At 42.4% G+C, this 14,448-nt stretch overlaps 1 protein-coding gene across 10 annotated transcripts in view; it reads left to right on the top strand.

The window, feature by feature from the left end:
- Positions 1-14,448, top strand: part of plce1 (phospholipase C, epsilon 1) — a 76,857-nt gene that overhangs the window by 11,855 nt on the left and 50,554 nt on the right. For all 10 annotated transcript variants that reach the window (XM_034569717.1, XM_034569718.1, XM_034569722.1 and 7 more), the window contains exons 4-5: positions 293-709; positions 1,063-1,272. In XM_034569717.1, the coding sequence (XP_034425608.1) occupies positions 293-709; positions 1,063-1,272 (627 nt within the window). The remainder of the gene's footprint in view (positions 1-292; positions 710-1,062; positions 1,273-14,448) is intronic.

Here is a 14,448-nt window from a genome sequence, read left to right as displayed (position 1 = left end):
TTCCACAACTCAACCAAATTCTCATAATACAAACAAATCCTCACAACCACATGCAACTCAACCAAATACTCGCAAATGCATAGTTGGTAGTGTTGTGAGTATTTGGTTGTATTATGAGTACTTGTTGAGTTGTGGGTCTTTGGTTTGTTTTCTCCATTTGCATGTTTTTGGTCTATTTACATGTATTTTCTCAAGTCGCTGTGCTTCGGGCTCTCAGGGCCTCAGTAAAAAACAATTTAACTGTAAAGAAACAACACTATGACTCTTAATTTGCCATGTTTTCTGCTTCTAGACATCACTTTACCTCTCATCACAGGGCAGCCCCTCCAGTGAACCAGCCTCGTTGTCGTCATCCCCCTGTAGCTTCTCGCTTTCCCACCACAACCAACAGCATCGCCAAAACGGACACATCCGCCGGCACCATCTCAAAGATGGCTACTCAAGTTTGGAGCGGCTCAACAGGAGGCCCAGGGTCAACAAATGCTCCCTAGAGAAGATGTTCCTGCGACGGGCATCTCTGGAAGCCGTGACGTCCACGTTGGGGCGCGTCGAGAGGTCGCCCACAGGAGGGACCAGGCACTGCAGCAGGGGAAGCATCAGCAGCGGGGAGGAGGACGGAGAGGCTTCCTTAGATAACTCGGACTTTGTGAGGAACCGTAAAGAGCGTTCCACCGTCCTGGTGAGGCGGTTCTTCAAGAATAACCAGAAGGTAACTAGGTCTAACAGTTGATCTTGATCCTAATCTTGACCAAGGACCAATTTTCTTGAAACTTGGTGGAATGATGGGTAATGGGCCAAGGAAGATCTTAGAATATTTCGCTGTTGTTTTGGACAAAGAGAGTTTTTTTCCTTCAATTTCTTGAACATTGCAACATTTCCCAGGGAATAACACACAATATCTACGAGTATGTGCACATTGGTGCAGCTTAATCGAATTGAAGGGGACTATTGAGCATTAGCGGAGTTATTACTCTACTTGATGCCATTCTAGTTTTCTTGATAGTCGTCTCCATGCTTCAAAACAATGAAACATGCTGAAATTCTTCCCCTTCTCTCCATAAGGTGACCAAGTCGGTGTGTACTGGAACCAGAGCGATTGTCAGGACGCTGCCGTCAGGACGCATCTCAGAGGAGGTGTGGGAGGTGGTCGTTCACCGCAGGATATGTCGACCCAGCAAGAAGGAGATTTGGCCGATCTTAAGGTGTGGCGTGGGAGAGGAACTCCGAGTCCGCAGGGACATGCTGCGCTTTGTCCGGGTCAAACGACAGCAGGTAAGAGAAGGAATACACAAGACAAAATATTTCAGAATTCAAGAGGTCAGATGTGCTGTAGAGATTTGGGGAAAATATCAAATCAGGATTGAAATGCAGTGACGTTCTCAGGTCTCAGGTCTTGGAGGGTTTATCTTTCACACTCAGGCTACAGTTCGCACGCTCCTGCTGAAGGAGAACTGTACTAGTGCATCTCAAAAAGACTTCAAGTGAGTCTGAAGTTTTCATCAAGCATGTTTTCCATAAATCATCCCAAGCCAAGAATTATCACAGTTGAGTTTCAGAAATATGTTGCAGTCTGGGCGTTCATGGCCTCACATCACTTACATTTTGCCTCCAGCTATAATGCACTAGTTCTTAAAGTGCTTTAGAAATCTTTACACATGATAAGGCAGAGGGGTGCTTTCTCTTTTTAAACCCTCACTACAGCAAAACAAAGTAATACTTATTGGAAGCAGGAGTATTTTATGACCTGACTGATTCTCGGTTCAGCAGAGAAAAATGGTTCTTGGATGTTGCTCACCTCTTTGCATTAGAATGTTATGCCTGTTATGCATGACAGACGAATAATTTGTTCAAGGAATATGTTAATAGACCAAAGCACACACACACATACACACATACACACACACACACACACACACAGACACACACACACACATGTCCCAGAGCGCATACACACAGGCTCTTTTGTTCAGGTTAGGCCCCTGCTGCGGAAAAATGATTTATTCTCTGTTGGTTCTGCTCTCCTTATTACTGACAGACTGCATGACTGAGCCTTCTGTGTGTGTGTGTGTGTGTGTGTGTGTGTGTGTGTGTGTGTGTGTGTGTGTGTGTGTGTGTGTGTGTGTGTGTGTGTGTGTGTGTGTGTGTGTGTGTGTGTGTGCGTGTGTGTGTGTGTTGCCTGCGCACATTTGAAAATGGTCTAAGCAGAGTTGGCATCTCCATTAAAGTTATAGCCATGGAAATTGGAGAGAGAGAGAGAGAGAGAGAGAGCGAATGAGTGAGCGAGTTAGAGAGACACAGAGGATGGATGAAAAGAGACAGAGAGAGAGAGAGATCGAGTACTTTGCTGTGTTATTATCCCGTTTCCAAGCAAAAGAGAGAGTTTATTTGCTTTTTTAAAAGAAGTAATTTCACCAAAATCACATCTCAGAAGTACTTTCATTCTTTTATTTCCAGTCAGTTCCCCACCAGTATTAAAAGAGGAAGGGTGCATTAATTTCATGCATTACATTTTATGACAGTTTTCCAACATGTGCACAGTTGTGTGTCCATGATATATGTGGTTATGTATTTGTGTGTTTTTTCATGGGAGCCACGATAGAGCCAAGTACTGTCTAAGGTTTCTCATATATATATATGTAGAGGGAAGGGGGGCTTGTACTCTCACACAATACAAACACACACACTCGTGCTCGTGTGCATGCGGCACTGTGGTTTCTGACTTCGTCCAAAATGTTTTTATGAGTCCTTTGTGGTCGTAGAATATACGGGCTGAGTTAAGTCCAGGCGGAGCTGCTTTAATAATGAGCCTATTGAAAACGGGGGAGTTGCCAGCACTTCTCTTGTCAAAACACCATCTGAGCTGCTCCTGCGACGGGTCAGCGAAGAAACTCTGAGAACACACGAGGTGCCGTGAAAACGTCAAATTGTCAAGTTGTCATCATATAGAAAAACTGTGGGAAAAAAAGGGAACACGTCAGGTTACAAACAACTGGGAGTCGAGCAGCCACAAACAAACAGTCACCTAAGCTGCTCTCAGGTCACTGAAGTCCAGACATTCTCCTGACATGTTCAGAGAGGTTGCATGTAACAACGCAAATGTCAGAGTCAGTTGCTGCGGACATTTTTCTGGAACATCTCCTGCCTGCCTCCCCAGAGTAATATGTGCAGAAAATATGGATGTGGACTAACATGTGATGGTCGTGAGACTGAAAGAATATCAAAAACTAGGTGCCACCTCTTGCCTGAATGATCTGGAAATGTTCCTTTTGCGAACTTGTCAGACCTGGACTGTCCCCTGTGGCGTTCTTCATATCTGAAACTCAATTTTCTGCACATTTTCATATCTGAAGATGGCTGTCGAAAGTGAATGCTTCTATTTTTTAAACGTTTTATAAGATTATATACAGCAGGTATAAAGACAACACAAGAATAGAACATAATTTAAGTCAAACCAGAAAAAAGTACAGGTGGTTTTCATGCTGAAACGTGGTCACATGAATGCAGATGGGTTGACATTGTACTGATGCATGTATGTTGTGCGAAAACATTAGAAATGTAAACATGAAAACAGTTCTTTTTTACTTTCTTGTGTGTTTGAATTTGTTCTTTTTTAAAATATATATTGTGAGATGGCTGTTCTTCATGGCCTGGGTGGGTGCAGTGAAATGATATGCACGCACACACACACACACACACACACACACACACACACACACACACACACACACACACACACACACACACACACACACACACACACACGCATGCAGGGAGGAATGCAAACATACACAATAATACCTTATGGTACACAGAGGCCTCCTGTATGCAGTATGTGAACCTGACTCTGCAGTAATGGCGTGGAGGAGTTTTCTGGAGGTATCCTGTGGCCCATGCGTGTTTATTGCTACAACTAATGAAGCGAGCCAAAGAACACAGGATCATATGAAGGAGGGACCGGAGCAGGGCAACAGTGGCAGGGAGAGAGTGAGGGAGGGGTGACGTGCCGGTAGAGAAAGAGGGAGGAAATGAGATTTAACTGTGGAAAAAGAAGAAAATCTACCATGGGAGAGAAGTGAGATGATGGGGTACGGGGGAGTGTGGGGGTCAGGCGTCGACTATTCAGAACGAATAGAGAGAAGAAACGCAAAGAAAGATTTAGACCAGAGCCATGAAATCATGTTCACATGTAACAGAAAACGAACACGATGGAGTGTTACAGTCTCTCACGAGAGTTTTCTAGTTATCCAGAGAAAACCTCATCTGTGCATCATCTGGAGATAAGTTTTACTCCTTGTCTCTGAATAAAGAACGCAAATGATCGAATCAGTTGCTCGTGACATTTTTCTGGAACCTGTTCTGCCAGTCCCCTCGTAAAATGTAAAAGTCTGAGTGAGCCCATGTGAGAATACAAGAGAAAACTGGAAGAATATCTCGAGATGCATAAGAGATGCCGATGAAGACGAGGAGATTCAAGAGCAAATGTTCATATAAATCGTCTGTTCTGGAAAATCTCCTGCTGCGTTCCTCTTATGTGAAAGACTAACTGTCCGAAAAGGTCTGGACCCACATTTTTCCAGAGTTCATGTCTGACAACAGCTCAAGTCACCCAAATCCTGATCTGGGAGTATCTGTTGAAATGCAAGATAAATCTGTTAAATCCTTATGTGCATTGATCAATGCACCACAGGAGGGACGTTTACCACAGAGGAGGGAAGTGTTTCATAACTTTGAGTAGGTTTAACCATGAAAACACACACACGCACACACACAGACACACACACACACACACACACACACGAACACACACACACACACACACACACACACACACACACACACACACACACACACACACACACACACACACACACACACACACACACACACACACACCTGGCGCATGGAATCCAACAGACTCGGTAACAGAAGCATTTTATTACTTGCCTTTGTTGAGTCTTCCAATTAGAGCCCTGCTGAGGCCTTTCATTTAACTCAAAGTGGTGTCAGGCTAAGTGGTAAGTGACCAAACACACACACATGCAAACAGGCGTGCAGAGGCGTGTATGTGCACGTTTCAATACGTTTGCACAGGCAGTTTGTGGTTTGGTGGGTGTGGGGCTGAGAGGAGGATGCATGTAAACATATCTTCCTCCTGTCTGACAGAAATGAGTCTTTAGGGACATGAAGACATTCTTCTCTCTGGGGGATGCTCTGTGCTTTTTCCTGTTTCCCTCAGTTGGAGTAGTTCTTACTTAGAAACTCCAGGAATAACTGAGCTGGGGAAACGGGAAAAAAATGGGAAAGTTTGTAAAGAAATGAAGGAATGAGAACGTCTTTAATTAAACTAAAGTTCATTTCCCAACTTACAATTGCAAAGTTTTGTGACATGTTCATTATCACGTCTCCTTCTCTGCGGCTGAATTCTTCCCCAAACTCTCATTAATAACCTACCCTTTATATTTTCTTGTTATTGATATAGGACTTTCAGATGACTTGTTATATATGATATATATATATGAAATTTGTATCTATCCGCTCCACTGGATGTCATCCTATCACGACTCTTGCTTTGTTTTGTGATCGGTTTGCTTCACAAAAACAACAGTCCTGACCGCGTACATCATTTCCTGCCTGGGTGGATTAGGAGAGACGCTATCAGTCCCTGTCACAGGACGACTCTTTGGCTCTTACAGACAAACACACACACACACACACACACACGCACACACGCACACGCACACACACACTTCTTTTTCTTATTCGGTGTCCTCTGTGGTTGCTTTAGTGTCCATGATAATAACGTCCACATGTACCGATAGAGAATACTTACAATTATTGTAAAAGTTAAACCAGTGACTGCGTTTACATGGACATCAATAATCTGACTATTGATTTTATTCTGAATGAGAGATCACTCAGATTATGATGTTTACAACTCCTATAGGACGTTATAATGCGATTAAGATGTACATGTCTACACAAGGTTGGAAAACTCCAGATGTCTTAATTTGATTATAGCTTATTCCGAATATGACCTTAGAAAAAGCTGTTTACGTGTCTTATTCAGATTATTGTCTTCGTGGGTTAATATCACAACGTTGTTGTCCATGTACATGTGTCTCGGGTGTTTTCAGCTGATTAAAAACCACAATATCAATTTAAGCAAATCTGCCTTAAGTCTCCGGAGTCTTTGATGATTTTAATAAACTGACTATTTCCTGGATCACATTTTATAACTACCCATATATCTGTGGCTTATGTCTGTATGACTTGCAGGGTTATATTACAGTGCTAACTGATAACGTCTCGCTTTAGGTTTAATCTGGTCAGCAAATATGAACTTTCCCAAACAACAAGATTTAAATATAGATCGTTGCAGCCTGTTAACTTGTTAAACTCATTCTTGTTTGCTCTGTTGAATGTTACCTTCCCTCTAACTCTTTGTCAGTTAAATATCCATCCCTGTAAAAAAGGCAAAGGCCGGTTATTTCCGAGCTGAGGTAATAACTCCTGCAAACACATCCACGTCTTGGGTACCAATTAACGTTTGTTTTCAGAGGAAGCGTTTACAATAAAAGGTCCAGCAAATATCCGGTGGTGGTGTCATCCGTTCCCTGCCAGACGTTGTCATGAGCTGAGGTGGAATTGATTCTTTCTAGTTGATTGCTCCGGCGAAATAGAGTGGATGGTTTGTTAGGAGCCTTCAGACGGAACCACATGGGCATAAGAAACACACTGTATGCATGGAATTACAATCGCAGTCCTGTGGCTGGAGGTGCCAATGTTTTCGATGTGTTTGACTGAAAGTCTTGTAGTCAGCCGCTTGCTGGGTTTCAGCTTTTAATGCACTGAGAAAAAACAGATCGGATGACAGAGGTAAACAATGATTAGCTCCTGATGCAGCCAGGTGTAGGTTGTGACAACTGGCTGAGAGCTGAATGCACATTTCTACAAGGTGAACTGGGGTTGGAGCAGCGCTGTGGCCTGTCGGTCTACTGCAGGAAACGTGGGCTGCGTTCAACCCGCACACCACACAGCTAAAGCTTATATTCAAGCATAAACAATGTGATACACAAGCGTTGGAGCTATGGCAGCTGAAGACATCTCTTGAGGTAGATGACATGGGTTTGAATATGTATTTAATACTTAGAAATTAGCTTTATGTTACAGTCTGTGCCTTTGCCTTGCCAAGCAGCAGCTGCCACTTTTGTCGGGGAACTATAAAATCCATTGTGTGCGCTGCAATTTTAATACAGCAGGGAACGTACCTCACAGGCGGTTGCACATCGTCAGGCAAACAAAAACTTGGAGCAAAATGGTGCAAAAACACTTTGAGATGGAACATTCCCCTGCTGTTGTTTCTTTGTGTGTGTCCTCATTAAGGCATGCAAACAAACAAAAAGATAATAATAATGTAGTGATTACAAATCATCCCAATTATAAATCAGTCAACCAACTTTAAAATGCATCCAGAATGTGCCACAGAGAGAAGTTCACGTCTTACTTTGAGCTCGAGGTTTGTTGGTTTAGTTGCTGACTCACTCAACATATAAAACATGCCGATCATATCAAACATATTTGTGACTGACACGTTCCTAGGTTTGGAATTTGAATCGTTAAAAGTAACACCGTGCACCAGTTGAAGGAAGTGGTGGTTATAATTATCCTCCAGTCTGTGGTTGTCACATGGGCAGCAGGTTTATAAAGTTTCTGTTATGTTAAACCGCTTCCATCTGGGATTTGTTCCTCGTCGGTCAAACACCTGAATCTAATAAATCTCAAATCAAATCTTCCATCTCGTCCCTCAGATCTCTCCCGGCCTTTTATTACCGAGGAGAAACTTGGAATCGGTTCATTCATGCAGCCTGTAAATAAAATATAAACTGTAATATCAAAGTATAAAAGAAACAGTGTTTTCACTGAAGGAACTGAAATTAGCTGTTTCAGTTCGCACACACACACACACACACACACACACACACACACACACACACACACACACACACACACACACACACACGCACGCTTACTCTACATGTATGTCACACCAATTTGACCTCGTGTCTATTACTCTTATGTTCTCTCGCTGTGTGTTGTGCCACTATAAAGGAATGTGCCGAACAGGCCACTTTCTTACTCAGCTGGGTGTTGGGGCTTAGGCAGAGATTAGAGAGTGTGTGTGTGTGTGTGTGTGTGCGCTCTTGTACAGCTATCTTTGTGAGGACCAGTTTGAGTCTACAACCTACGGAGGACATTTTGGCCGGTCCTCACTTTGTGACCCCCCCTTTAATGGACTGTTTGGGGGTTAAGACTTGGTTTTAGGGTTAGAATTAAGTTTAGGTTAGGTTAAGTGTCAGGGTTAGGGATAGGCATTTAGTTTGGAGGGTTAGGGTTAGGGTAAGGAGCTACGGAATGCATTATACCAATGAGTGTCCTCACTAAGAAGCTTTACAAATGTTTGTGTGTGGGTGTGTGTTTAGTCAGATGTGTGCTTACACAGAATAAAAGGGTAGGACAGTAAATATCTCGCGTGCCTCTGTAAGGAGTCCTGTTTGTCACAACGATAGCATCTCGATAGCGTGACCTCTCGGCTCCTTCAAACGAGAATCTGTTAGTTTTTATAGAGGTTCACTCGAAGCGGCTGCACACAAGCACACGTGGCCGCCGCTCTCGCTTTTGTCCAAGCAAAATTCCGTCCGTTTGCTTTTGTGGGGTTACAGAAAGGTGTGAAAACTGCATGTGAGTGTGTTTTTGCTGCAGGCCTCTCACATCCCGGTGACATTGTGGGAAACGGCTCCAGAAGCTGGGAGAGCGTCCCCACAGAGGTCCAGCTCCGAGGTTGTCGGGCTGCGGTCAGGGACCTGGTACACAAACAAACAGTGGGAGATTATTGACCCCCTGACGATAATACAGTACGGATAAACACAAACTTCTGATATTACACGGCCTATAGGGGCCTTGTTGTTTTGGATGACGCCGTTGGAGATGAATTATATCTGTTCTTATCCGTTAGGGCCCACGTACAGTAGGAGAAACGTAAACAAGCACACACACACTTGAATTTCCTGTCACAGTGACTAATTCCCAAAACTTTTGTTGTTCTTTGGCCCTCGCCCTGTTTCATCACCCTCATGTGACAGTCGGACTACATGGCTGCGTCATGTTGCAGTCACATTACGGAATTGACGACAACAACACCAATAAACACCGTCTGGTTTCATTTGTATGGAAATTGACCAACACCCCCAGAAAAAAAACAAAAACAAACCAAAACCGGATTAAGCGAGAGTGAGAGTTGCGGGTCACAGCAATTGTTGTTGTTCTCAAAGATTTAACACAATTGATGTAAAAATAGCAGCGACACCTCCCCTTCCCATAGTGCTTTGACACAACGAAGAGGGATTTAGCCAAAAATAAACCCTGGAGCTCGTTATACAGCAGCAGTTCCTACTGTTAATTATGGAGCAGCATCAAAGTGCAAAGGTCCAACTTCTTCAAAGGAGATAAGAGTGACTTTGTAGATATGAAACATGGTTTGATATGAAACATTTATTAGACATAAGGATTATTAGGTTGATAGTTTATGATCTGAGTTGGTGAGAGAGGTGACACATGAAAAGTCGGCCTTTGGTGCCACCTACTGGACAAAGGATTATCTTGCGCTGCAGATGAGAAAAGATGAGATTGCGTAATATTTTTTGGCATAACCTTATTATGTTATGATTTGGTGCTTAAAATGTTACTGAATTGAATACCTTTTATTTTAGTTCATTCATTTTTTGCCATGGATCTCCTGAATCACTTTGTAACAAAAGTGCTATACAAATAAAGTTATTATTAATATTATTATTATAATATGCACATCCACCGGAGGGCAGCAGACTTTTTGAAATGAACAGGGCCTTTGCTGTTGACAAAAGGAATCTTGTAAATATTGTGCTGTAGTTCTAGTTAGTAATAAATCCTCTGTGATGTGTACAGATAAAGATGTTGTGTTTAGGTTCAGTGGCTGCAAAGTGTGCACCGTCACATCACACTGTATCACTGTCCTCACTCACATTAATTTAGTGCCTGTGTGCAGTTAGTGCAGTAAATGTAGCATAAATACATGAATCTGACCCGTAATTACCGGCTCGGGAAGCTGCCGCCTCTTCAGCTGAGTGTCCAGCAAGGAAATGCAAAGAGGGCCGGCAGCTGTCGGCTTTGTTCTGAAAACCACTTTGATGTCAACTGGGCTTGAACCAAATTAATTTTTCCACTTGATTAAGCAGATTCAATGGGACATTATGTTTTCACTTATGTGTGAGAGAAGAGTAACAAGCTCGCTCAGCCTTTGGTTTGGATGAAGATTTATATTTGCTAAAATTAATTTTCTTCCTACTTTAATAGTTCTGTTTTTCATTATTTATCCGTTCTTCCGTCCGATTCCTTTGAAGATGATATCTCTAGAACACTTTGAGAGAATTTCTTCAAATATGCTGGAAATGTTCAGTTGAGGATGAACTGATCAAACTTTGGTTGTCAAAGATCACGGCGGCTGTAGCCTCGGGAAACAGGGAATTCTTTTCAATTTGCGCAATTGTTCATTCAGACCAATGGATGAGCCGAGTAGAATTTGGTGGTCAGAGGTCAAAGGTCACTATGTCTTGTGAATGCAACATCTGAGGAATACCTCAAGTGAATTTATTTTACACTCACAGATGAACTGGTTAGATTTGAGTAGGTCAAGGTCGCAGTGACCTCTCGATACATATTTTTGGCGTCTTAAACATAATATCTTGAGTCGGCTTTTAGAGAATTTCTTCAACTTTTGACTCAAAGACGAACTAATTCGATTTCATTGGTCAAAGGTTGATGGTCACAGTGACCTCATGAGTCTGGAAAAACAAGGCACAGTATGTAGATTGAAACTGAAGGATGGTTATTATAGATTTTAATACTTTTAATAATTCTATAAATACAAATTAGGTTATTTACAGATGTTTGTAAACTATAATTTCAGCTGTAACACCTCAACTTAAACATCGAGGTCAGCGTGTGCTACACTACGGCATAAAAGATAAAATGATAAAGGTCGTAGTTTTAGAATGTGAAATGTTTTATTAACGAAGACACTTCATAAACACTGGTGATCATGTTTGTCAGACGAACTGCTCGCCTGTATTTCCCTCTGAATCTGACCCGTGTCGCTGTAATCAAAGAATGCTTCTGTTTATGTTTCATACTTCACTGTCGTTCTAACTCTGTCTCCACTGAACAGTGTCTAAAGTGTCAACAGAGAGTCGGCTGATACGTATATAATAATAATATTAATACTGCAGAGAGCTGTTGGCATCAAGTGAACTGAGGAGGAAGTGGTCGTATCTCAGTCGGTTGGTTTAATGGTGACTTGCCCATATAAAAACAAGCTGGAACGTGGATATTGTTTTCGCCATTATGATGCCTCACAGGTGATTTAAGCTCAGTTGGACAACACCCAGGTTCTCGTTTGACTTCAGTCGCCATATTTTAGTTTTTTATCAGAGGTGGAAGCAACATCAGAAAATAAAAATGTCACATAAACACTCAACAGACTAATTAAAACACATTTGCTGCTCTGATTTAATTGTTTTAGGACAAACTCTCGATCGTTTTAAAACGTTAAACATAAAGCGTGACTGAATAGATGGAGGTTCACTTTCTCGCTCATTTTCCGCAGTTTTCATCTTTCATCTCCGTCACTTTTCAGAGGTTTTTATTTGTCTCGCTGAAAAATGCAGGGATACGTGATGAGATGTGAAATCTTTTTTAAAAATTCTGTTTATTTTTTATAATTTGAACTCAGGAGAATTCTGGTTCGGGAAAAAATTGGTTCAGTTTATGTCGACAAATGACAAAACACATCAGCTCACATGTTGTTGTTCAAGCATCTTGCTCACGTCAAAAGACAAATCACAGTTGAATAGGAACGGTAGGAAATAGCTTTTGGCTTTTGTTGTAGTTGCAAAGACTTTTTTTTTTGATTTGTATTTGTGTTATTTATTCTTGGTTTACATATTTTACTCTTCTATTGACATAGTTTTCTTAAAATACTTATTGTTGCTACTGCACAGTTTCATAAGATGGAAAAGTGTTCTGACTTCAGCCATGGAAGCTCTTAAGTTATCTCTTTGTATATAAAGATGGACGACATGACAGCTCCCCAAAAGCAAATGTGTCTTGTTGCAGTGCATGCCAAGTACCCTGCCTCCTCCACGTTAGTGGATAGGACATGAACCATTCGAATTTTTTCTTTTTTTTTTGCTGTTCATGGTTCTGGTAAGTTTGGTTTTAACCAGTTATTTGATGCTGCAAAAACAGGTTGAAACGTCATTATTGACGGCTGAGACTGAATCATATATCAGCGGTACTTCGCTACTGTGGCTCCACCCCCTAATCACTACTATGCAGACTCTGGCAAGATGGCAGCGTTGTATCCTGGTTATTTCGGCTTCGTTTGTTGGTAGTGGGAGGAAGTGGAGAAGAGTCGACCATCTTTCTGTGCTTGACACTGTAGCTGTTCCTCAATTCAGCAGCCGTGACCTTCAGAGGACCCGGTCTGCTGAGCCAACGTCAGCTGCATCCTCTGAACCGAAACGCGGCGGTCTGGTCGACCTATTGCGTCACCAGCTTGTCCCGCCGTTACAGCCGTCGCCTAGCAACAAAGCTACGCGAGAAAATGTTCTTCGGTTCATTCAAAATGTTGAAAATACCTTTTTTCAACATGTGTTAGTTGTTTGTTTGAGTAGTTGGATAGAAAAAATAAATTCTCCGGACGTGTTCGCTTCGCTTTTTCCCGCCATCACCTCTTTGAAAAACAGTTTGTCACTGAAGCGCAATGAAACATGGGATATGTTGAGCCGGGAAGGTTCCACCCGGTTGATTGTCTCTGTTTAGCCGACATGACTGATGTTGACTTAAAAAAAGAAAAGAAAAGGCGGGCTTCAATAGTCGATTATTAGGTTCTGTGTAATTCTTCTTAATCAAAACACAGAGAAGTTATTTGAGTTTTGTCAGACGCTGTTTACACGTAGAACCGGCTCCCAGAGGAGGATCGATTGAAACCTCGTCTTCCAGCGTCTCGTCCGTCTCTGTGTGTTTAGAGTGAGCTCTCTGATAAAATCTCCTCTCTCCTGCTGCCGGGGTTGTGGCAGAGCAGTTGCCTCATAACCTAATATGGGGGTTCCCTCTGTCTCCCCTCCACCCCTCCACCTCTCGTCTCTCTCTCACTTCTGTATCTCTCCCTCTCATCTTTATCTCTCTCTTTCTCCCCTTTTTCACTGGCTTAACTGATGTAGAGATCTGTCTCCCACTCCCATTCTTCCTCCCTCTCCCTCTCTCTCCCTCTCTCCCTCTCTCTCCCTCTCTCTCTGTGCTTTCTCTCGCTCCAGCGTCCTCTCTCACTCCTGTAAGTGTGCACACAGACTGAGAGGGATTAGCACTTGGTGGCTTTTCTTCCATTTTCCTCCATGTATTCGTCTTTTTCTGTGCTCCAGTAAGTAAAAACTGTTTTACTACCAGGTTCCTGCTGAACTTTCTGCTTCCAGCATCTTTTTCATTCATTGTGTGTTGCGGCTGTGATGACCTGGAGTTTTAGATTCTCCCGTCTGTGTGGTCAAGATTTCTCAGAACGGATGTTATCGCGTTTCTGTTCTGTCGCCTTAAACCAGGAGGGAATGCAATTTGACATTTGTAATTTGGGATAATGGAACATAACTTCAAGAGTTTTTGAGAAAAGGTGTTGGTTAATGTGTGGCTCTGCCGAATCTAACGCCACAGAATAAGGTATTAAAAGGATTAATGCATAAACGATTTTATTTGTCTCCACCGGGAGTATATATTTTTTTTCTGCTCAACTTTCATTAGTGGAAATCCTTCACCAGTCTTATCTGTGGCTGTCTGATCAGGCCTGTGTGCTGTTATGTAGCAGAGAGCGGCGGCGGTGGCTCGTTGTGCTGTGACATCATGAGAACTGTAAGTGGGGGGGGGGGGGGTCCCACTGGGTGCTCTGGGTAATGGGTTCCAGGTTGTTATGGCCCTCACGATGACCCCGCTGCTTTTTCTCTCTCCAACTCCTCTGTCATAATTTTTTTCCCACTATACTTCCTCTGGCTTCTCCAGTCTTGTTTCTTCGATTCAATTTTTTTGTATCTTATTCTCGTGGATAGTTTGCCTTTCTCTCTAAGAAGCTCCCCTGAGGCTAAATCTTATTTAAATCTTATTTACACTGCTTTGAATTATTATTATGGAGACAAGGAGTCAAACAAACTGTACAAACCTTAACTGATTTCTTTCCACCACAAATGAAGCATTTCCTTAAGACTCTGTGCAGAACATAGTATTCTCTATTCTCATTATGTTTGACTTTTCTCATACTAACTATGTAGCAAACGTTTTTCTTCTGTTGTGTCATTATTATGGATGATTGCA

The sequence above is a fragment of the Hippoglossus hippoglossus genome, chromosome 19 (genome assembly GCF_009819705.1).
Source record: "Hippoglossus hippoglossus isolate fHipHip1 chromosome 19, fHipHip1.pri, whole genome shotgun sequence".
NCBI classification, from domain to species: domain Eukaryota; kingdom Metazoa; phylum Chordata; class Actinopteri; order Pleuronectiformes; family Pleuronectidae; genus Hippoglossus; species Hippoglossus hippoglossus.
Note: the sequence above shows the minus strand (reverse complement) of the source record. Positions and strands in the feature narration are given on the sequence as shown.